The following is a 25470-nucleotide window of genomic DNA, read 5'->3' as shown; positions in this document are numbered from 1 at the left end:
TACATGTGTTTGTGTAGTGTACATAAAGGTGATTGCACAATAGTTCAAAATGAAGTCTTACTCTTGTATATTGTGGGAGCAGGGGAATGGCAGGGAAGGTGTGGGTGTGTGGGGGCGTTTGTGGTGGGTGCTGGCCTCGGGACACTGGTGCAGCCCCGTGCTCCTGCACACCCACTCACTCCCTGCCCCTGCCACTGCCACTTTCCTCTCTTTCCTACCTGCCACCGTGGTGCTCTGGCACCACATAGTTCCTGGCTGCATGGCCACAATTGCAGAACTCAGTAGGAGCCAGCCTGGCCCCGATGACTGGGGCAATCACCCATGGTCCTACCCTGCCTCCCTCCTCCCCACCCCACATGTTCTTATCTGAATTTCCCTCTCTGGCACAGGGAGGCAGGAACAGCCCCATGGTCCCAGGTCAGAAGCCTCTGTTACGCAGGGGCTTCGGGGTGAGTGGGATGGGAGGGGCAGGACTGGTTTGGGTGGGCCTTGCTGCTGGGTCCTGCCGCTGGCTTCCCCTGGGTCCTACTGCCCCTGGCTCCTGTCATCTTTGACAGGCAGGCAGGAGCAGATAAATACCAATTTTCTACATTTTTTAGGGGCTCCATAGGCTGGTACAATGGCCTGGTGGGCCGGATCTGGCCTGTGGGCCATATTTTGCCTGCCCCTGCCTTAGTGTCTTTGGGTATTTAAATAAAATGGATCCCCCTCTGTTTTTGAATTAGGCTTCATGAAATCAAAACCGTACTGATGAGCCTATGATCAGCATCACCTATTGTTCTGCACAATTTATCAAACCATTACCTTTCTTTTACAGCAAATTAGATCATTTCAATGCAGAGTGGAATGTTAGCTCTTCTATTTAAAGAGATGTATTAAGAAGTATTTATTTATTTAGATAGCTGTATTGATTGTTAGAGAAGAAAGATTACCATTTGGTTAAGCTAGTAGCCTGGCATGCTTCTGGCTCTACCATGCTTTCTTTCAAGTCACGGAGGGCCAGGGTTTCAATAATATTAGGTAAGCATTTTGAAGATTCCACTAGGAAACAATCTCTATCTTTAGAAGACTAAATACCTTTGCAAATATGATCCATAGGGCCTGAGTTTCATGGATGCTGGGCACCTTCATCTAGTGACTTCATAGATTCATAGATTTTAAGGCTGGAAGGGACCTTAGAAGATCATTGGGTCCAACCCCCTGCACAAACCAGGAAAGACAGCTGGGGTCAGGTGACCCCAGCAAGGTGACCATCCAGTTTCCTCTTGAAGATTTCCAGGGTAGGCGATTGCACCACCTCTGGAGGGAACTTATTCCACAGGACACCTTAGTTGTGAAGTAGTTTTTTCTAACGTTGAGCCTGAAATGGCTTTTCAGGAGTTTGTGACCATCACTTCTCATTTTCCCCAAGGGTGCTCTGGTGAGCAGTTGTTTGCCGAGCCTTTGATTTATGCCTTTGATGTAGTGGTAAGCTACTACCAAGTCCCCTCTTAGCCTTCTTTTTTTCAGGTTGATGAGTCCCAGATCCCTCAGCCTTTCCTTGTATGACTTGCTGTGCATGTCTCTGATCATATGCGTGGCTGTTCTCTGGACTCTCTCAAGCTTTACCATGTACTGAGTAAAGTGCGGTGCCCAGAACTGGACACAATACTCCAGCTGCAGTCTCACCAATGTCGAGTAGAGTGGGAGAATTACTTCTTTGGTTTTGCTGGAGATGCTTCGATTAATGCATGCCAGGGTATTGTTAGCTCTGCTGGCTATAGCATTGCACTGCTGGCTTATATTCATAATGTGATCTATTATCACTCCTAGTTCTCTTTCATTCGTAGTGCTGGTCAGGTTGGCGTTGCCAAGCCTGTAGGTATGCAGGGGATTGTTCGTCTCCAAGTGGAGCACTTTACATTTCTCAACATTGAACTTCATCTGGTTCTAGTCTGCCCAGCTTGCACACCTATTTAGATCTGCCTGTATCTGCAGCCTATCTTCAAGTGTGACCACGCTTCCCCATAACTTGGTATCATCCGTGCACTTAGCCAGTAAGCTCTTCACTCCCACATCCAAATCATTGATGAAGATGTTGAATAGCACTGGACCAAGTACCGGCTCCTGTGGGACACCACTGGCCACTTCCCACCAAATTGACACAGATCCATTCATTAGAACTCTCTGGGTCCTATCCCGCAGCCAGCTTCCTACCCACCTGAACATCTCACAGTTAAGCACATAGTCTTCCAATTTTTTCATGGGATACCAGATCGAAAGCTTTTTGGAAGTTGAGGTATATAATGTCAACCTCCTCTCTCTTATCCAGGTGGCAAGTCACCTGATCGTAAAAGGAGATGAGGTTGATAAGACAATACTTGCCTATGACAAAGCCATGCTGGCTGTCATTCAGAATCCTACCTTCTGCAGTCCTATTGCACATAGACTCCTTCATGAATTTTTCCAGGATTTTCCCTGGGATAGAAGTTAGGCTAATTGGCCTACAGTTACCCAGGTCTTCCCTCCTCCCCTTCTTGAAGATGGGCACAACATTGGCCCTCTTCCAGTCCTCAGGGACCTCCCTGGAGTGCCATGAGTTTTCAAAGAGATTTGCGAGGGGTTCTGTGAATATTTCAATTGGTGCCAAGCATTTTTTTTAAATAAGACCCAATAATCTCTCAATAACTTGGTCAGGAGAATGAGGATTAGTACTTTTCTGTCCCTTTCAAACCTATTTCCTTCCTCCTTCTCTCTCACTCTATTTAATTTTTCAGGAAATGTTCAATGTCAGACAATAAAAGTTAAGTAAAACAAGGGGAAAAATGTGTAATGCTGGTTATTTCTAAGATGCCCCTTCCTTGCACTCCAGTGCTCATTCCAGTGCTTGTCTTTGCAAAGCACCATGTGGAAGTCTCTATTGTAGTTTCTTGAAAAAGAAAAGGGTAAAGCACAAAACTTCAGCTTACAAAGGCCACAGAATGGGCCTCCCAACTCATAAGGTTCATGGTCCTATGAACCTTATGAGTAGAGACCTACTGAAATTGTCATTTTGTAGTTTCCATGGAAAATCTGTGGGGAAAAAAGAAAACTTACTGAAAATAAAGTGCTCGCTCCCCAGAGCCTGTTGCCCTCGCCCCTTGCTGCTGATTGGCTGACAGGGCTGCCTGTTGTGTGGCCCCACTCCTCTCCACCAGCTGCATGACAGACAGCCCTTGCAACCAATCAGCGGCAAGGGATGAGGCCATCTATCAAACAGCCAGTCAGAGGCATGGAGAGGGCCTTCACAATCAGGCTGCAAAAATGGAGGCTGACCCCGTGATCTCCCTGTGAGATTGGTTGGCCACCTCCTTGAGTTGGGTAGACCCCTACTTATGAGGTCTGTAGATAAGGATACCTTTTGTGTTTGACGTGGAGCATGTACTTTTAGAATCCCTAAGTTTGAATCCGCTCCTCCCCTCCTACATATGCACACAGAAGAGTAACAGCACGGCCGGGTCGTAGCATGAACCTACTACGATAGCAAAGGTTTCTTGGGTTTTAGGTCCCACAAGACCTCTCAAGACCTCTCTTAAAAATAGAATGCCAATTAAAACCACCATCCTTCATTTGAATACAAACTTTTTTTTTTTCTTAGGAAAAAATGAAGGTTCTTTACACTGAGGACTATTTCTATACAAAATGTAAAATTTCTAGCCTTGGTTTTGTGAGCTGCAAAAAAACTGTTGCAAGATGAAAAATGGGTCTGTTTTTCCCTCCTGTACATCCAACATTTGTACTGCTTTTGCTGAAACATATTTTAAGTGTACTTTCAGGCAAGTACCAATTCTGTAAACATTTCAGCACAAAAGATGAATGTTTCAAAAAGCTAATGATGACTGAAACCTAGGGATTACAATGGAAATATGCATGCAACCATGCCCATAACTATCAGTATTACTTTAGCTATAAAGCTGTAATGAATTTGCAAGGTCCTCTACAGGAGGAAATTGGAATGGCTCAATTTGTCTCAGGCCCTGTAACTCAAACAACTAATGGGAATCCTCTTTTAATTCAGTGATTGGAGAATCATTTTCAATAGTAGTTTTCTCTGTTGTTGTGGGAGGTTAGAAGAAATGACATTTAGAGAACAGAGAAGCAATAATCAGAAAGTCCTGTGAGACCGCAGATTTGTTAAATTATCAAGTATGTAATAGCATTCCGTGGTTTTTGTTTTTTTTTTTTTTTTAATGAGTATGGTGCTTCAATTAAAAGTTGGTTTTTGCAAAAAATAAATAATGTCCTCTGGGACAATCTGTTCAGTTTTTGATGCATAATGTCCTGGTAATAGTAACCAGATGATTAATTCATTTGAAATGAATTGGTAACAGTGGAAAAGCCCACTTATGCCTGGGACAACTGCAGCAAAACAAAAGTCAAACCAACAATATGGAGATATATCTTTAAATAGTGATGTTTAGAGCTGTGGGTCACAGCCTTTGCTGGCCCATGGGCAACAGTACTGAGTATCACCGTGCTTCTTCTGTCCCTGTTAATCTGAAGAAATAAGTCTGAGGAAAGCAAGGGCATATCTTTGTGGGGTATGAACCATGTCAGATGGTCCTTTGGGGACATAGTTCTCGTAAGTTACAAGTTGGTGTCCATTGCCCTAGAAAAAGAATGAAGTAAAAGAATGTTGTTGCTTCAGTGCAGTGCGATCACATTGCCAAGATGCTGCCAGACAACAAGATTTTCTCAGGTCATATTAGATTCTACTAGGGCAAATAATGAATCTGAGCAACTCTTCAGCAAGAACTTATTATTTGTAGCCAATTGTTCTCTAAACACACACGCAATGAGGGGGGAAAACAACCAGAATGCAATAGCAATTAATGTTCAGACTCCTCTCCCACTGAAGTTTCCTTAAAAAGGATTTGCTAATGGTGAATAATTAAGAGCAAAATAAACAAATAAGTTTCTTGCACTGTTGATTCAGTATGCTTGATGCTGGTTCTTAGCTCTGTTTCTAAGACTTGTCTTATAATCAGCCAATATAATCAAAAAGTGCTGGTGTATGCTGGAGAGAGACTGGCCTATGAACTGATAGCTTTTCAGAGAGGCTTAGGCCTGCAGCTGTTTTATTATGCATGTCAGTGCTCTCCAAGTTCAGAACTGGAAGTGATGAAGAATATTAAAGCATATTGAAAGAGAGGAAGGAAACTGTGGCCAAGATTTTAACCAATGGATATCTGAAGTTTGGCTCAGAAGTCCACATTTAGGAATGTAGATAAGCTGTTTGATTTTTTTTTTTTTCCAGTTGACTTGGATGAAAACCACTGAGTCCATGTAATTCAGCCCATTCATTTCAATTTTTGAATGTGGACTTAGCCCAGAACATTATTTTAGCCAAGACATCATCATTAATATGGTGCATATCTGCAGTCAAGGCTGTGGTTATCCAGGAGATGCCTACCTTATATTTCTTTTAATTTTCTCTGCCCACCTAACCACCTCCCTTTAAAAATACCTTTCAGTTTGGCTGCTGCACATATAATTTAAGGGTATTTTGAAACAGAAATGGAATTATTTAAAAAAAAGGGAAGTAGCAGTATTATGGGTTGGTTGATGTTGCAGTCCTTTCAAGGGAAAGTGGTGAAAGTCTTCTGAGCACATTTGTCAGCTCTAAAGTCACAATGTTTTCTGATACATTATATGCATTAAATAATAATCCAGATTAAGATCTGCCAGCAGAAGAAGAAAAGGTTGCAACTGGTCATAGGTCAAAGCTACTAGCTGGAGCTAAGTCTGACAATGTAGGTTTCTTCTTCACGTTGTCAATACATGAAGCTGAGAGCTAAAAAGTCATCATTATGTACAACAAGAACATCCAGCATTATTTGAACCTGATAATGAGTCATGTGGATTATAGTAAATGCTTGGTTTTGCTGCCTATTTTATTTGTTTTGCATATGCCAGCTCCAGATCTGAACTACCCAACGAGAGTAATCTTGCTTTAATTCAGCCCAACAAGCTGCTGGATGAGAGTGCAAGCATTATCTGGTAAAATTTGCTTCTGGCTTTAACGTATATTAAAAATATAGGTCACTGAAGTAATACAATCTCAGATCCAGACAGTCTAGAACTTGGAAAATGTTTAGCTCTTGCATCTGAAGCCTGGATAATATTTAGCTGTTGGGTCTAAAGCTGCTCCTGGTGGCTAAGGCCCTTCTCTAGTTTTTATCAAACATGAACAAAACAAGGAAGAGCGCAGAATAACAGAAGATTCAACCACTGTGTCTTAAATAAATGCCATACATCCCAAATACTCAGCCAAAACCTGCCGAGGGAATGTAGTAGTGTTTACTTGGCATTTTTTCCTATCTGACAGTCTGGGAAATTTTTGCTAATAGCTCTGATGATAGCAAGGGTTTTAATACAAGATTCTTGAGCTCTGATCAGCACTGCAGCTGCTGTCATGCTGCCTTGCACCTTTGTCCCATTCCTCATCCTTGAGGGTGTTTTCCTTGATTCATTTCCATGTCTCTGGTGATGGTCAGGATCTCCATGCTTCTGTGATGGGAAACTATTCTATGTGTTCCAGCACGCTGTTTGAAAGCATTCCTGGTATTTTAACATTTGAATGAGTTCATTGCACTGGAAGTGTGAAAGATATGTTATACAAAATACCATATATATTCATATACACACACCTCCCCCCCCCAAAAAAAAAGAAAAAAAGAAAAAGAAAAAAAAGAAAAATTCAGCGTGGCCGTCCAACATCTTGACATGAAAGGAGATGCAACAAAGTCAGTCAGTTAATGGTGCTTGGCAGTGGTGTGAGAAAAGAGCCTGATGCACTAGTGGCAACCCATTGTGTCTATAGGTTTACTCATCAGATGGAGGTTGAAGCACGCTCTGCTTCCTGGCTCACCTGTGGGCCTCAGCCTGGGCTCTCTGATGGCTCTCTGCAGTGACTGCACCAGCTTTGACCTGGCTTTTCCAGATTGAGCGCTTGTGGGTAGGGTTCTCCCAGTTGTCAGTGGGAATGCTGAATTTCTCAAGACCTTGCTTGACCTTGTTGCTGTATTGGAGCTTTGGCCTACCTCTGCATTGCAAGCAGTTCTTGAGTTGGCCATAGAGCACAGCCTTCAGCAGACAATCTTGAGGCATGCATTCCACGTGCCCCAGCCAGCAAAGCCTGCGAATGTCCAGTATAGTCTGCATAGACTGTAGGTCAGTCCTCTCAAGGATCTCACTGTTGGTGATCCGTTGGTCCCAAGTGACTCCAAGGATTTTTCTGAGACAGTGAAGGTGGAAGCTGTTAAATCTCCTCAATCTGCTTGGAGGTCATGGCCCAGCTTTCACAGCCATAAAGAAGGGTACTGAGGTCATAAGCCTGAGAGATGGACATCTTTGTGTTCAGGGCTAATGCTTGTTGTACCAGACATGCGAGGTAAGTTTGCCAAGGTGACAGAGACTTTGCCGATTTTCACATCAAGTTCTCCGTCAAGGCTAAGCAAGCCGGTAAAAGTTGAGACAATATAGCAGAAGTAGTCTGTCGTCCAGACCTTCGTTATTAACATAGATTTCGGGTGGGATGTTGGTGCCCTGTGACATGACAACTGATTTCTTTGTTAGTGATTGCCATGCCAAACTTGATACATGCATCAGAGATCTGCATGTTCATCATGATCTGCAATTCATCAGGTGAGTTGGAGACGAATGCTACGTCATCTGCAAAGAGCAGATCCTGAATAGTGAACTGGGTGACATACCTTTTGCTTTGAAATTGTCTGATGTTGAACAAGCTGCCATCCATCCTCGATTCAGTTAGTACACTGGATCGATCATTTCTAAAAGCATACTTAAGAAGGATAGAAAAGAGGATGCCAAAGGTGGTAGGCAATAAATGCAGCCTTGCTTCATGGCAGTATCAAAGTTAAACTCAGATGATGTTTCATTTTCACACTGGATGGATGCCTTAATTTCCTCATGGAATTCCTTTACTAGGGAGACCACCTTTTGTTCACAGCCAATTTTCGACAGGGTCTTGTAGATGCCATTCCTGCTAACCATGTCAAAGTCCTCTTGTAGGTTGATGAATGCTACATAGAAAGGTGACTGTTATTCGTGGCTTTTTTCTTGCAACTAATGCAGTGTGAAGGACTTGTCAGTTGTGAAGCATCCAGCTCTGAACCCACACTGGCTCTCAGAGTAGACTCTCTGAACAAGGACTTGGAGTCTTTTCAGCAGGATCCTTGCAAGCACCTTGCTGACCAAACTGAGCAGAGATATTCCTCAGTAGTTGTTGCAGTCTGCTCTGTCCCCTCTATTTTTGTATAGTTATTATCTTTGCATCTTTCAGATCCTGGGGTATATGGCTTTCTTCCCAGCAGGCACAGAGAAGTGCATGGATGTTGTTACAAGCTTTCTCCCCCCTGCCCTTGGGAGCTCCAGAGGTATCTGATTATTGCCTGCTGCTTTCTCAGGCGCAGTCTCTTTGATAGCTTTTTCTACATCTTTGAGAGTTGGTGTTTGGTCCAGCCCCTGCATCATTGGAAGTTGGGGAATGGCAGCTAAGGCAGTATCACAAATAATGGCATCTTTTGAATAGAGTTTTTTGTAATGCTCAGTCCACTGGTCAAGTTTTCCCTGCCTGTCAGTCAGGATGGTACTGACTTTTACTTTCAGGCTTGCAGTCTTTTTACAAGTTGGACCAAGTGCCTCTTTAATTCCAGAATAGGTACCACAAAGGATTCCCTCTTTCAAAGCAGATCTGAATCTTTTTGCACGGGTCTTGCCAATACTTCTGGGCACATTCTTTGGTGGCTTTCTGGACTGCAGCCGTAGCTTCTTTAAACTTGAGGTTTCTGGACTTAGGTGGTTGTTGAAATAGAGTTAGGTGAGCTTGCTTTTTCTTTTGTATGAGTGGGAGAAGCAGATGTTAAGATGCTGCCAACCACTTAGGTTGTTTTTTCTTTGCTGTTCCAAAGACATCCTTGGCAGTAGTCGGTGTCTTGTTCTTGAAATTTTCCCATAAGGTCTCAGAATCAGGAGAATCAAGTTGACCATGTTCAGAAACATGCTTAAACATGCATTGAAAATTTACACAAGGGTCAGAGTCCTTCATGTTAGTGATGCTGAGGTGAGGTTTGCCTTTTGGCTTCACATGATGGATCTTTTTAGGGTATATTTAGAACTTGGCCCTGATAAGGGCATGGTCAGTGTAGCAATCAGCACTATGCGTTGATATAGCTTTCAGAATAATCATGAGTGTTTTTGTGATGCATCAGGATGAGGTCAAGCTGATGCCAGTGTCCTGACATGTGACATTGGTGCAGCTGCTGCCAGCAAAATAGACGTTGGAGACTATCAGCTCACTAGAGGCACAAAGCTCCAGGACACACTGGCCATTTTCATTGAGGCTACCTGTGCCATATTTGCCAGTGATGTGTCTGCAGTGCACCAAGTCCTTACCTACATGGCCACTGAAATCATTGAGAACAGTGAGTCTGTTGCTTGTGGGGACTTTCTTGATGATTTGTTCCAGCTGGGAATTGAACTCATCTTTTTGCTGTTTGGAATAGTTAACTGTTGGTCTGTAGATGGACAGAAGAGTCATAGTTCCCAGGTTTGTGTTCACATCCAGCCTCATGATCCTCTCATTGATAGAAGCCAGAGGAGTACTGCACTGAAGCAGCAAATCTGACACCATGTATCCTCGGTTCATTGTCAGATTTCCCAGATCAGCAGAAGTGCTGGTTTATTTTGTCTAGGAATCCAGTTTCTGAAAGTTTCGTTTCACTGAGGGCTGCAATATCAACACCTAGTTGATGTGGTTCTCTATCAGTTATAGATGTTTTCTGAAATTCATGGTCTTTTAGTTCAAGTCAAGTTAATACAGTGTGAATGTTGCAACAAGTGATGTTTAGTTTAGAGCCAGGAAAGAAGTTGGAAGGAAGCTTTTTTTAGCCCACCTTTTCTAGGGCCTTCCCCAGATTGGAGCAAGCAGGCTACCCATAAATAGGTCTACTTAGACATCTGAGCTGATGCCAAATGACTGGGTCTTTCCCCACTAGGATGAGCGACCATTGAGCACAGACCTTCAACATATACACGTAAGCAGAGCAAAGAAAGAAAGGGTCACCATGGGCCCTCCACCTTCTCTCTTGGCAGGGACTATCGGACTCCAATGGCAAGACAAAGGTCAAGACAATTGGTACAGGCCTGCTGCAGCTTCTAGCTGGAATACCACTCTGAGTTGAAGGAAGTGCCCGCCTTATCATGTCCACAATTGCGTCTTTTCTGGGTGGGTGGGGTCCCAGTAGTGTGGGTACTGTTGGCCAACAGGATTCTGGCTCATTCACTTTTCTGGGGACATTTCCTTCACTTAGGGGGTTTCACTACCCCACCCTTAGGCACTCCTCCACTGGGAGCCATTGGGGTTTCCCAAGAGGAGACAGTTTTGTTGACTGGTGCCTGTCATTTGCCGTTGTGTTGCTGGCTGCACTGCCTACACATCTGGTAGAAAATCTGGGGAGGTGGGGAGTGGGACCAGCCAGACAAAAAAAATGATGCTTCCAAAATTGGGGGGTGTCTAAGCAGGGGAACTTTCTGTACCAGAACTGAAGCATGGAGAAACTGTATTGGCTTCCATCTGCTTCTTTCCCTTCTCTGGGCTTTTCTTCAGATAGCATTCAACAGCTTCTGAGAGAGTTAAAACTCTAGTTTTTACTTGAAGCAGCCAGTGAGCTGCTCCATGTAGTCAGTTCAAAGGTTCTCAGCACCTGCATTTCCCATGGGGCCTGAATCTCTCTTGGGTTATTCCCTTATATAACAGCAGTGACCTTAATAAAGTTATTTCAGATTTCCACACGAGTACATGACGGTTATAACAGAGTCTGTTGACTTTAACCTGGATTTGTGCTCTCACTTTCTGTGAGAAAAATAGGTCAGTACTTCCTTATAAACCATTCTAGGCAATATACTTCCAGGCATTTTTTAAGGAAAGTAAGGTATCTTGACTTGTTGTAAAGTGGGCTTTGGTTGGCAATGCTCAGTCATGCCAGGGGCCTGCTGGAGCTCCTGCTGTAGTATACAGTGGAAGTCTTGTGAATTCAGAGCAACCTGATAGCAGCTCATTGTGTAGGCTGCTAGTGCCTCCAGGAGTGCTAAACTGCTGCTTTACTGTATCTGCAGAGCAGCCCTCCTATTGCTTTTTTCATTCATGTGTATTGTTATGCTGCCATTTTACTTCTGAACACAGGGTTGAAACCCAAACCACTGAACTACCACAAGAGGCCATGGACACTGTATCCTGAACTTCTATTTCAATCTTTGGCATGCCTGACAAGTATAGTCATATGGATCCCTAGTGTATCCACAACATATCTACATACCTAAATGAGCAATCAGAGGCCCATGCTCAATTCCCTTTAAATATTTGGCATTTATCCCCACAAGACTGAATTTCTTAACTGTCTCCCTTACTGTCTTCCTTCTGGAAAGTCATACCTCCCACACCTATCTTGTTTCCACCTCCTAGTAAGGCAGTATTGGAAAGCACAGGATGCTTGATGCTTCACTGACTTTGCACCTTCCCGAGCAATTTGTATTTGCAGGTCTCTGAAGAAGCCCTCAGAGCTAAGTACAGACAGTCAAAAGCCTAAGGCTGAATCAATTCAGTCTTTGCAGATAGTCTAAGCTGTTTTGCTCTTTGCTAGCAAAATGGAAAAAAAATCCAAACAACTCTGGTCATGCCACTTTACATATATCAGTATAACCAAAACAGTACTACTTTGGCTAGACAGTCAGTCAAAAAGCCCACGGCTGAATTGATTCTGTCTTCACAGGTTAGTCTAAGATGCATAGATTGAACTGATAAGCAAGTGAACAGACATTCACTTTTGATTCCAGAAATGCAGCCATATGCCTGCAGTGGCCCAGGCCAGAAGCTGGGGGCCTCTAGAACATGCCTTCCTGCTCAGCTGGAGCAGACAGCTTGGGCCAAGACCAGCCTATCCACCCTGGGAGAGGTTGTGAGGGAGGTGCAAAGCATCCTGGGATTCTGGGGGACTGTAATCTGGAGGGGATCTAGGACAGAAGTTCAATAAACCGATTTAACCTAAATCAATTAAACCTGATGCTACATCTATCCAGGTTTATCTTAAACTGGTTTGGGCCATTTTGAAAGTGGTTTATGTGCACTGAACTTCTGTTATGTTACCAATTTGAACCAGTTTATGATCACTTATACTGGTGTATGTGTAATTTCTGTCCCTAACCCAGAAGATTTAAGAGTTGTTTGCTCCTCTTTGGTAAAGGGGAAGAAGGCAGGAGAGAGTTCCTTTCTGCTGTGTGAGGAATGTAAATTGTTCATGTCAACACCAGCAGGGATAAATCCAGCCTGAAAGCTTCAGAGAAGCTGAAAAGAAGAGCATTCAACATTGGAGAAACAAAGATGCCAAAGAAATTGGTATTCCATGCATCAGAGAAAGGTGGAAAATACTGTTTGCTTGAATATAGCCCTGTTCCGGCAGTGGGAAATAAATCTTCAGGCTGATACACATTGAACAAGAACACAGTTCTTGCTGCAAGGAACCTCATTGCCACAAGTTAATAATCTTTTTTACTAGCATTCCCTGAACGGGTTCAGATATAAATTTTGCAAAATAATGGCTGGACAAAGCTGCAAAAAGCCCCAAAAAACAAATCACACAAGCATGAAAGCATAACAGGTGAACTGTGTTAGCCCTGGGCAAGCAAAAACAGAGTGGAAGGAGGGGGGAGAAGAATAGGATACAAAAAGAATAATGGAGTGGTTGTACTGACTCAGTGACAAACGTGTACCACCCCTGTGCACTAGATGCATTAAGTGCTCTGGTCTTGCTGGAAGAGGCATCCTTCAAAAGATATGCTAATTATAGTGTATGTGACAATGTGAACCAATTAATCTGTGCTTGAATGATGCATACCCCCAGAAATGGGGGGGCATTGTGACTGCCTGCAGGTGGCAGGGAGTATCAGTGGCAGGGGCGTGGCAGTGGCAAGCTGGGAGGGGAAGGGGGGGCAGGGGAGTGGCCAGCACCATTCGGCAGTCGGTGACCACCTGCAGATATCGCTGGCGGTGTCGGTGGCGAGGTGGGGGGTTGCAAGCGGTGACCATCCACAGCCACCACTGGCAGTGTTGGCAGTGGCCAATTGTAGGGGGTGCACCGCCAATCTCAGTGGGTGCACATGCACCTATATGCACCCCCTACGTGTCATCAATGACTCTGTGGAAGGGAGGAAGACAGGGGAAAGTCCAAAGTTTATTGAAGAGTCTCTCTTGTGACTTTAAATTGCTTTATTTGGGGGTGGAGGAAGCAGGGAATGCAGAAATTCACATCGACAGCACTTGAGGATGTTACCCCTCCTTGATCAGTAGGTGAGTGGTTGCTGCTGCAGTCTTACAGGCCTGCCTTGTGATGTTAGGACAGTTTTACAGTCCACTGTGGAGATGGGGCATGGCCATAATCCATCTAGATGATGACTCTGTCACTGCCTCTATGCTAGAGTCTGACACATGACAACCCTGGAAGCACAGGAGCCAAAGTTGTCTCTCACCCCATGCAAGATGAATAGAGGAGGTTGGGATGGGGGTCCCTTGTGTCTTACTTCACGCTTGCACACTCTGAAGTCTGAGGTATAGCATAGCTGAAAGTCATCACTGATGTTTTCACCAGCAGCTTTTTCTTCCTGAATGATCTATAGAAGGAAAAAGACAAGACGATGAAGATTGGATGTTACATCTGGATGGTTAACTGGGTTGTAACTGTCAGTCCTATTTGCCTTGCCCCTCTTTTCATCATTGTTTCTTCACTTTCTTTATTTCAGTCTGCTGGTTTCTATTTGACAGACTCACAATAGCAAGAGAGTTCTCCACTGGTTGTTAGGTTTGTCTCGACATTTGTCTTCTATTCTCCTTCATTTCTTTCTTAATTTAAGACACTGTTGGTATGTTCCCCCCATCAGAAATAATAAACGACTGGATGTTCCGGGAGCTGTCAGCTCGGTTGGACTCTTTTGTCTTCTATTCATCATTATGTCTTCATTGTCCTCTTTAATTTAGCTGAGGCACTGGGGGGATCACTTACTGTGAAAGATGACATTGCTGGCTGTCCATAGGGATTTCACACATCTATTCATCATCCTGCATGAGATGCTGCATAACGGAGGGCAGGACATGGATGTTGGTCCATTTCAGACGAAGAATGTTTAGCCTACCATATTCAAACACAGTACTGAAAGTAAGCCTTTCTAGGTAGACATACAAGATAGTCTACCTAGAAAAAGCCATTTCCTTGCAGATTTTTTGCCCTATTTAGTGCTTTTCACATTCTGCACATATTGAAAGCAAGGACTGAGGCAGGTGGAGAGGAATATTTCCTCTCCACCATAAATTAAATAAACCCAATGCCCAATGAATTGTAAATGCTACACAGTGTCCCTGTGCAGTGTTTTTCATTCATGTATCCAAATTTGGTCCTGACTCTCACCAGGGACATCAATGAACTGTAAAGGGTTGCAAACTCAAGGCAGAATTTGACTTATAGAGCATTACTCTGTTTGCAATAAAAAATCCTGTGAATCCTGTGTAAGCTTTGCTGAGAATGTAGATTTTTCTAAAGTTAAGGCAACAGAAAAACTAGGGTGAGAGATTTCAGACTAAACCTTTTTTTGGGGACCTAGAGTGGAATCCTTTATTCTAATCCATTTAAATAAAGGAGAACCCCCCCCCCATCTGAATACATATACAACAGTATATAATTCAGTATACACACCATGGTAGAATTTACAGCCAGTAAACCCTTAAATGCTATGGACAGAAATATAACAGATAGTAAAGAAATGCAAATACATGCCAGCAGGCAGTCAAAAGCATATGATATTAAATCACAAAGGCCAACCACAATTCAAAATAATTGTCACATTATACTGATTTCAGGCTTGCAGTTGAGTTTTTTGCATCTTTTTTCTCTTTTACTTATACCACTTTGCTTTAAATTGGTCAGTGTTTTATAATTCTGTTTGACAGAAGCTCTGAAGAGGGCATGTCTATAAGCACACGTATCCATAGGCAACTTGTGTAATCCAGATTTTCTTTCTGCAAATATTTTTGTTATGCTAAACACAGATCTTTTTTCGTTCCTATCTACCTTGTACATGACATACTGTGTGATGTTTGCATATGCAGAAAGACTAAGATCTCCTGCTTTTGACTTCAGTGGACACATCTATACATTCATTAATGCGCTGTAATTATGGCGCATTAAGTTTAGTACTTGTAATAACAGGTACTAAATGTGCCATAATTGGTGCTACTGAGCATTAGTGCAAATGAAACATTTTTGTGACACTTAATGTGCATTAGAGTAAGTCTTCCGCCTTAATGTGCAGTAGAATGTCTAATGGGCATTTAGCATCTAATGTAGATGCACCCATTGAGTACAAATATAGGGCTGTGAGGCTTAAAGTTGCTTTTCTTGAAGTCTGTAGTAAAACACCTGCTTGTACAAAGCTATTCCTCTACTTGCTTTTTTGTTTTGTTTTTTTAATAAACATCTTTATGGGTCTTCGTGAAATGACTGGGCTTTACCAAAATCAACATAAGCCTATTTTCGATGTAATTTAAAAAAAAAAAAAAATTAAAGCAAATGCCAAAATTGTAACTTTAATTTAGGAGAGAAAGCATGGTCTACATGATAGGAAATAGCTCTGCATTTTACTCAAAGACTATTTTCAAATAGCAAAGAAATGAGGAAGAATCCAAAACAGGTCATTGCATTTGTGTATATGAATAGTTGTAGCTGATGACACAAAGAAGCTCTTCTATCTTCCATTGCAGAGGCAATAAAAGTGACAATCCTTGGAGACTTCTATGTTCAAGTCAAATGTGATTCTTCTGTTTTTATAAACTCATTGGCTTTTATTCAGTGGAGAAGTGCTATTTATTGGCTTAGCTTGTATATCTGAAGCCATCAAGATCATTGCCTGTTAAATAAGCTCTAAAAGATTTTATGGGACCATGGTGAAATAACTCATAAATGCCTTGAGTAGTTTGGGGGATAAAACTAAGAAAAGGTTGAACTGAAAATTACACGTTATCAAGTGCTATTTAGTGCTGTGTTGGAGACTACCTTTACTGTTCCCTGTGTAATTTCCCATTGATTGATTATAAGTCATTAATGAATGCTGTCTTACAAAACTAAGAAGTTAGAATTTGAATGCTCTCTTGCCTTTGCATACCTGGTATGGCCTTATTCACAACAATATTTTGGGACCATATTTGCTTTTTTATTCCAATATATCCTGTAAATTTATTTCTGACTTAATGGGATTGATTAATATTAATGTGATTGATTAATTTCTTAATGTTGCCATTTGTACATTGTAATTGAAAATTATCTCAGGAAGTACATTAAAATACAGTTTGCAACTAGATGCATTTTATTGCATGCTCTAAAAATTACTCAAATCCCCTTTGCCAGTGTGCAGCAGTGTTCAGCCTGGGAGGGAAAGAGGGAGATGTGACTAAATATTTTCCACACTTTTCCCCTGCCTTCCCATTTTTTCCCTAACTAGCAATTAAAAGGAGTGTGAGCCACCTTCATTCCTGCATCAAGTTTTGCTCAGTTCTGGAGAAAGAGTGACTTGCTGTGGAATGAGTTTTAGCTCCATTGTTCTCAGACTTCTCCAAATCTATCCCAGCATATTTTAAAGTGGCTGATGGGCTAATATAACCTACAACATCTGGCTATGGACCAGTTGAAAATTGGAAACCTAAGACCATAATTCACCCTACTTACTAAGTGCCTGCAAACCCAGGGGACTAGGCACAATGGCCTCTTCCAGTCCTTTGTTACTATATTCTCCATTTGGGAGCTCCTGTCTGCTAGGGGAATCTCAGCTGGGCAACTGATGCAAATCTCATCCTATTCATGCTGTTCAAGTAACATCTGTACCTCAAGCTTGAGGATTTCAGGGTCAAGGTACTACAGTGCTAAATAGAATCACGCTCTATTATAGTATCTGAAACTCTCTTCTGGGCTAGGTACAGACAGTCAAAAAGCCCAAGGCTGAATCGATTCAGTCTTTGCAGGTTAGTCTAAACTGTACAGATTAAATTGAAACTGAAGTGAACAGATATTTACCATTGATTCAGGAAATGCAGCCACATGCCTGCAGTGGCTCAGGTTAGAAGCCTGGGGGCGCTAGAGCATGACTGTCTGTGTGTTCACTTCTTCCTGCTGCCTCCGAGGTCTCTGAGATTTGCAGTCCAGAATTACAGCAGAAGGACTCTGCAGGGTTGCTTATCACTTCCTTTTCCTGCTTCCAGGTGCCTCTGAGATTTGTAGTCCACTGTTGCAGCCAACAGTAAGTTTGAGTGGGGGAAATGAGTGTTTAACACCTCCTCCTGGCCCCAGACCCCAGCCACAGTTTGTCTGGAGGGGGGGCAGCCCCCCACCATAGACTGGGATGCATCCCTAGCTGGGCTCGTTCACCCCCACCCCACATTGTCAGCCAGCCCTCACTACTTCAGCTAGGAAGCAGGGGGGTGGAGCCAGCCCTGCTCTCTGAAACAGACAGCACAGCCCAGCACAGCCAGAGAGCATGCCAGGATGCTGGGGGACTCTGATTTAACTCAAACTGGCAAAGGTTCTGGGACAGGCAATGCATAGACCCGTTTGAGCTAAATCAGTTAAACCTGTTTGAATGTAGTAACAGACTTATCTTAAAACAGTTTCAGCCATTTTGAAACTGGTTTATGTGCACTGTGCTTCTGTTCTGTTACAAGTTTAGGCCAGTTTCTGATCACTTAAACCAGCTTATTTGTAACTTCTGTCCCTAGCCCTGCTGTTCCAGTGGTGAACGTCTAGCAAAACTTGTTGGAATCATATGAAATGGACGAACAATGATGTGTCAAGTCACCATCACAACATAGGACTGATTTCTTAATGCTTCTGATGTGTGTTCCTCATTATTCATCTCAGTATTATGTTTACCTTTTGGATTGCTGCCATAAACTAGACCGATATGCTGTTTCTGGAGCATGGACAAAAAGTATAAACTCTAGTATTGGCAGACGGGTTCTCTTAGTTAAAATTATTGTTCTCTCCTGTTGCATCTGATTCCATAGCCAAAAGGGAAAATAATAAATCTTGACGTCTGTCTCTCAATAAATTATAGACAATTTTCTCTTTATTTCCTAGACAGAATCATGAATAAACTGGTGGACAAGCAGGACCAGATGATACCATGAAGAGAAGTTTACAAGTCCTCTATTGCCAACTGTTTAGTAAGTAAAAATGTACCTTTATAGTTACTGTAAGAAATGTATGATTCAACTCCTTATAACAAAATAGCAACCTATATAAGCATAACTGCACTTTAAGATGTGGATGAACTGGAACGAGTCCAGTGGAAAACAACAACAATTATTAGAAATTATTACCTAGAAAATATGATATTGTAAGAAAGATCAGACACATTTGGGGCTATTTAGTCTGTAGCTAATAAGCACTGGAACAGATTACCTAGAATTGTTGTGGAATCTCCATCCTAAGTATAGGCCAGATAAACACTTGTGTGCTGTGGTTTAGACTGGGATGAACCTGCTTGGAGCAGGGGGTTTGGACCAGATGACATCTGGAGGTCCTTTCCAGACCTATCTTTCTATTATTCTAAATACAGGAAGCTATGGAGGTGTATACTTAACATTAAGCACATGAGGAGTCCCACTGAAGTCAGTAAGTTCTTATGTACATCCCACTGAAACCAATGGACTCCTTATGTGCTTAAAGTTTAGAGAGATGCCCAGGTACAATGTCCAATAAGACATTTAGAAACCTATTTAAAAAGATGTTTTGCCTCCATCTTAGTAGATTCCTATTCAACAGTGTAAGTGTAGAGAAATAATAATCTAAGCCATAAGTATACTGGCATAAAAGAGAGAAGGTGATGGTTGTTGGTAGCAGAATACAGTGAGTATCTTTTTGCAACCATAGTTTCTGTTGAGTTCTTAGTGGAGAATGGAAAATAATTTTTTAAAAAGTGGCATGCAAAATATGATCACTGCTTATTATTTTTAGTTATATTTTGCAAAATCTGTCTATTTTACTGATCTGCTTAACTATTTTATTTTAATGGAATGAAATATTATTGGAGAATGCATTATCTTCAGATGTTCAAATTCATACTACTTGAATTTGAAGTATGAAGGTGAGTGGGACTAGAAATTCTAGTCCAAAGGAGACATCTAGGTCATTATTGGAAAGTGATGCTTTCAATACACATGGTTAGCATGCAGGAATATAACTGTTTATCAGTCTGTATGAAATAACTAAGTATTAGCTGGTTTTCTAAATCACTGTAGGAGCATACTTCCTCTTATATTTGTTATCACAAGTGTGTCAATTCTTATTTATAATCTCTATACCACATAGGGGAAACCACATTGCAGTCTAAGTATAACTAGACACATACCAAAGCTTTAACGTGGTGGATAATTTCCAGGTTATCCACAGAGCTCTGAACAGGCTGCAAAACCCACTGGCAATGATGGGGAATTACTCAGTTGCTAGTTTGCACTGAGTTCCATGCTGCAACATGTATAGTGTGAGTTTTAGGTGAGGTAGCTATCATTTAAGGGGAACAAACCTCAGCTGGTATAAACTGTCCATAGTTCAACTGACAGCTTAGAGTATCTGAAGACCTCTGTCAGGTTTTTACCCTTTTCTTCATGTGGAGTTCTACTTTACTGCCTAAACAATCTAATTTAAGGCAGTAGGGTTGGCAATAGGGTTACTTGTTAAGTAAGAACAATTTTGAGGAAAGGTATCAGGATCTAGCCTTTAACTGCTCTTAGAAACACTTTAACTGTATAGTGTGATAATTAGGAATATCATTGCTAGTTTAATTTAAACTGTGCACCTCAATATATGTGCTAAAACTGGACCCAACCCAGCCAATCTTACACAGGCAAAATTCACTGACATCAGTAGAAATTTTGACTGGGCAACAATCCTCTCATTGTATGAAAGTATGAAAAAGATATAGCTATAAATCAATTGTTAGACCAGCAATAAGAATAAAAGGAAAGTAATGTACATTAAATCTGTTGTAATATTTTAAGGCCATTCTAATCTTGTGATTCTCATCAAACACCAACATTTAGGAAGGCTCCACTTTTACAGTAAATATGAAGTTTTGCATTAGCTTTATGTAGGCCCCTCTCTAATGGTAAACACTGGAAAATGCTTGTGGTACTGCACACCCAGTTACAAAACTTGCTGTTTAGTTCTGGTGCTTTCTTTGTTTGGATGGCATTTTGAGGTCTGATCTGTGTACAGAAAAACAGTGGATTAGTAAAGGGGAAGAACAGGTGAACTGTGGGCGCATCTACCCATTTATTAATGTGCCTTAGATACTGCGCATTTAGTTTAGTATCTGCTTAATAATGTACTAACTAAATGCACAGGACCTAGAGTTACTGCGCAGTAGTGCCGGCGCATGATTATTTATTGACGTTTACTGTGCATTAGCCTAATAACACTGCGCAGTAGGCTGCTAGCACAGTTTTTGCTGTGACGTGCTACTGCACAGTGTTATTAAGCTAATGAGCAGTAAGCGTCTCGTGTAGACACGCACAGCATTGGTATTCTGTGACTAAGAAGTGATGTTGCAAATACTTGTTTCGAAGGGGTGGAATATGAACATGCTATTTCTATTGCTTCATTTTCCTGTATGAATACAAAGATACCAAATGCATCTAGCATTACCAAAACTGTTGGCTAAATATGTGGAGTTATCATAAGTATTTTTTTATTGTTTCTTTTTCATTGGTTGGTGTGTTTGGTTTTCTGGAGCCTAGGGAAAGGTTACTTGGAATTAAATAACCTTGTCAAACTACTTTTCTTCTGTATGTCCAGTTGACAAGTTGCTTAAGCTAGTTTTTTTTTCAATTGTTCCCCTACCTGTATGACTCTTAAAAGAGTGAATTTTACTTAAAAAATGTTTCTACCTCTCTCATTGCATCTGTTGCATATGATCTAAATGTGGTAAAAAACATAAGGTGGTGGTTTTATGTTTCATCTGCACAAAAAAGGGAATCACTGCTACTATGGAGCAAAACAAAGAATACGTTTATGAGAACACATCAAACGAAAAAGTCCTCTGTTAGCTTGATTCAGCCTTGCCTATGCATTGTGTCCTCATTCATAACTGTTGAAGGAAAATCTACAATGTTTTCTTTCCTACATGGGAAAATGTTGAATTCTCTTTGCAGTGGCTATATGAGGTTTAGGGCTACGGAGAATTGGGCCCTGGATGCCTCTTTTTGTATGCACTTACATTTTTAGTGTTCCAGCTATTTATTACCTCAGTCAAAAATTATGATGTTATAAACAAAGCTTTTATATTTATCACAGGACCTGTATCTAGAGAGACAAAAATCCTGTCTATACCAGCTACAGCCATGTTTGCTGTGGGTCTCAAGACTGTTTCCCTAAATGATGATTATTATTTTTTCTGGGCACAGATTTAGATTTTTTTTTAGAGATACCATATGAAAAAATGGGAGTCTGAAGTTAGAGCTATAAATTGTGCAGCAAGGCAGTTAAACCACTGCCCAGCCCACTAGACCAGAATCTCATCACATCTCTACTATTCCTGGCCCCGTGACTGACCTGCTCAGTGACTTTTTGACCACTGCACCTCACTACTCTGTAGCAATTTCCCCTTCCTCTCCCTGCCTCTGCTGTCTATAAAATGTTTTCAGGTTGGGGTACCTCCAGCTACAACGGGGTCCCTAGGGGTGTGTATAATTTTAAATAATAAAGGGGCTATTTAGGCATCTCACTTTCTTTTTCACAGGGTGAATTTGATTTAATCAAATAAATTTAAATTATGATTTAGATCACTGGTCAGGAGGCCTCAATTTAATCATTGTTTTCTACAAAAAGTGCATTCCTGTTTGTTATAACCTTAATACGTATTATTCACAACTCAGAGATAGATGTAGGTTTCATTTTTAGAAGGCACATGCTATACATTTTAAGGCAATGTTTTGATATTTCTCAGATTAATTTTGCAGCTATAGCAGAAAACTGATGATTTAGTTATTTTAGTTACCAAAGCTAATTGAAGCAGATACTTGTGAAGTCATAGATTCATAGACATAGGGTTGGAAGGGACCTAAGTAGATCATCAAGTCCAACTCCCTGCCCTGGGCAGGAGAGAATCCTGGGCTCAAATGACCCCAGCTAGGCCAAGCCTCCTCTTAAAGAACCCCAAGGTAGGAGCCAGCACTACTTCCCTTGGAAGTTGGTTCCAGATCTTAGCTGCCCTGACTGTAAAATAGAGTCTTCTAATGTCCAGCCTGAACCTACTGTCAAACAACTTATGGCCGTTATTCCTTGTTACTCCAGGAGGTGCACGGGTGAACAGGGTCTTTCCTATTCCCCACTGGTCCCCCCTGGTAAGGTTGTAGACTGCCACTGGATCCCCTCTCAGCCTTCTCTTTTGAAGGCTGAACAGGTTCAAGTCCCATAGCCTCTCCTCATAGGGCCTGCCCTGCTGTCCCCGGATCATGCGAGTGGTCCTCCTCTGTACCCTCTCGATGCTGGCCACATCTCTCCTAAAGTGCGGCACCCAGAACTGGATGCAGTACTCCAACTGTGGCCTGACCAGTGTCGCATAGAGAGGGAGGATCACCTCCTTGGCCCTGCTTGTGATGCATCTATGGATGCATCACAAGGTGCGGTTGGCCTTATTGACTGTGTCCTCACATTGGCAGCCCATGTTCATTTTGAAATCTATAATGACTCCAAGATCTCTTACTGCCACTGTGCTTTTGAGAAGGGAGTTCCCCAGCCTATAAGTACGCTGCTGGTTCTTACTACCCAAGTGCAGTACCCTGCACTTGTCAGTATTGAATCCCATCTTATTCTCATTCGCCCACCCCTGTAACCTGTCCAGGTCCAGCTGTATCCTGTCCCTCCCTTCTAGCGTGCCCACCTCTCCCCAGATCTTGGTGTCATCAGCGAATTTGAACAGGGTGCTTTTCACCCCCTCATCCAAGTCACTAATAAAGAGATTAAACAGTGCGGGCCCAAGGACCGAGCGTTGGGGGACCCCACTGCCCGCATCCCTTCAGGTCGAATATGACCCATCTACCACCACTCTCTGGGTGTGGTCCCTCAGCCAATTTGTGACCCATCTGACTATGTAGGCATCAATGCCATAGTCACCTAACTTTTTCATGAGAATGGGGTAGGAGACAGTGTCAAAGGCCTTCCTGAAGTCCAGAAAGACTACTTCCACCGTGACACCTGCGTCCAATGATTTTGTGACCTGATCGTAGAAGGCAATCAGGTTGGTCTGACAGGACCTGCCCCTTATAAACTCATGCTGGTTGCCCCTGAGCATCGTCCCCCCTGCCGGTCCTTCCCAGATGTGCTCCTGGATAATCTTCTTAAAGAGCTTCCCCAGAATCGAAGTAAGACTAACGGGCCTATAGTTGCTCGGGTCCTCCCTCCTCCCTTTTTTGAAAATGGGGACCACATTGGCCCTCTTCCAGTCGTCTGGCACCTGGCCAGAGCACCATGAGTGCGCGTGGGGGCTAGGGACAGACATTACACATAAACCTGTTTAAGTGATCAGAAGCTGGTTTAAACCTGTAACAGAACAGATGTTCAGTGCTCATAAACCAGTTTCAAAATGGCTGAAACTGACTTGAGATAAACCTGGTTGAATGTAGTACCAGACTTAACTGATTTGGGTCAAACCAATTTATGCAATGTCTGTCCTAGACCCCTCCCTGGTTTAACTTAAACCAGAGTCCCCCAGCATCCCAGATGTTTTGCAGCCCTGGGTGTGGCAGGGCACAGTTGGTGCCTGCTACTTTAAGAGCGGAGCCAAGCAGCCAGCAGGTGCTTGATTGTGGTGGCCATTTTAGATCTCTGGCTGCCTATATAAATAGGGCAGTTCACTGCTGGCAAGGGAGGCAGCAACATTGCCTGGCTGCAAGGCTTCATGTATTATCCTGGAGGTATGGGCAGGAGCTGTAGGGGATGGTTTGGAGGCTCCTGATCTTGGGCATGACCTAAAACTGCACCCTGCCTGGAGTGGGTGGCCTGGTGGGGCTCTCAGTGGTGCAGGAGCCCCCAGGAAATTCCAGGCCAGTTACCACCCCGATGAAAGGTGGGTAGGGCATCTTGACCCCCAGCCCTTACCTTTGGGTGGGTCATGCAACATCAGAGGTAATTGGGGCCAGGTACTGCTGCATCCACCTGAGACCTGTGGAATGTAGGACCCTGGAGAAAGGTAGTTGGGGCCAGGCACAGCTACGGACGCCTGAGCCCACTGGGGAGGGAAGCCCCGTAGCCCCAGTCAGGGGGGCGGAGATGTGGAGCCCCAGTGATAAGGCAGCCCCAGTGAGGGGGCGGAGATGAGGAGGAGCCATATGTAAGGGGAATAGGCCAAGGCATGTCTCTGGATGCTTGAGGCTGTAATTTGGGCTGGAGGCCAAGGAAGGGGGCTCAGTCTGAGAGATAGGGGTGAGTCCTGAGCCCAGTAAGTCCTCCACCGCTGGGAGGTTGAGTGTGGGTTGAAAGTAAGACCTATAGTTGAGCACAATGACCTGCTGCTCCGGGGGGGGGGGTGAGAGTCCCCGTGAGACCCCGGAGCACCAGTCATGGTGTGAGTTAAGAATGCTGTGGTGAGGGGTGGCCCCAGAAAGGGGGCAGAGATGAGGAGCCCTGGGGGCGGTGGGGAAACCAGAGGGCTGGGAGCCCAGTATGACTGAGTATATAGAGTTACCTTGGAAGGAGCCAGGGCAAGCTTAGGTAATTGGTTGGCCACTACTCCAGTGAGGGTCGTGGGAGAGGCCCAAAAGACGGTACATCTGCCACCCAAGGTATGAACTAGCTAAAGCCTATGACCTAAGGTGCCCACTCCAAGAGAGAAGCAAGGCAGTATAAGTTGTCAACGTGTGAAAGAGACCCTGTGAGAGAGGGTGAAGTGTGAGAGGCCTGAGTGAGAGGAAGGCGGTTTGAATGTGAGTGTGTCTGAGGCCTGACAACGGGCCTAACCTTGGTCTGGCTGTAGTCCAGGAGCAGTGTGTCATCTGGATGCCATCTGCGAGGCTTGGGCTGCAGTGTAGGGGAGGAACGGAGCTGCAACTAGCGCCACCTCTGGCATCGGGGCAAGAATGGGCAGCCTTCCACCTTAATTAATATCCTGATTAATTAACAACAAGGCATGGCAGGAGAGACAGGTGGGTGGTGTGTTCAAAGTCAGGTGGGGAAACTAGCACTGTGGCTAGTCAGGGAGCCCCACTTTGCCAAACTGAGCAGGGCTTTCTGCTCCAGAGCAGGGTTTGCCCCACCCCTCTGCTCCCTAGCTGGAGCTTCAGCAGAGACTGCAGGCACAACAGAGTCTGCCTGGCTTCCTCCTGCCACCCCCACCCTACTT

At 43.3% G+C, this 25470-nt stretch overlaps 1 protein-coding gene across 7 annotated transcripts in view; it reads left to right on the top strand.

Moving 5' to 3' along the window:
• The window catches only part of TMEM108 (transmembrane protein 108), a 292926-nt gene that overhangs the window by 141065 nt on the left and 126391 nt on the right, over positions 1-25470 (top strand). For 6 of the 7 annotated variants that reach the window (XM_059728773.1, XM_059728774.1, XM_014602530.3 and 3 more), the window contains one exon: positions 18210-18295. In XM_059728773.1, the coding sequence (XP_059584756.1) occupies positions 18256-18295 (40 nt within the window). In that variant the 5' untranslated portion in view covers positions 18210-18255. The remainder of the gene's footprint in view (positions 1-18209; positions 18296-25470) is intronic. The other variant, XM_059728777.1, reaches the window with a different exon arrangement.

Source organism: Alligator mississippiensis, chromosome 5, assembly GCF_030867095.1.
Source record: "Alligator mississippiensis isolate rAllMis1 chromosome 5, rAllMis1, whole genome shotgun sequence".
In the NCBI taxonomy this organism is placed as follows: domain Eukaryota; kingdom Metazoa; phylum Chordata; order Crocodylia; family Alligatoridae; genus Alligator; species Alligator mississippiensis.
The sequence above is the reverse complement of the archived record's forward strand: the minus strand, read 5'-3'. Positions and strand labels throughout refer to the sequence as shown.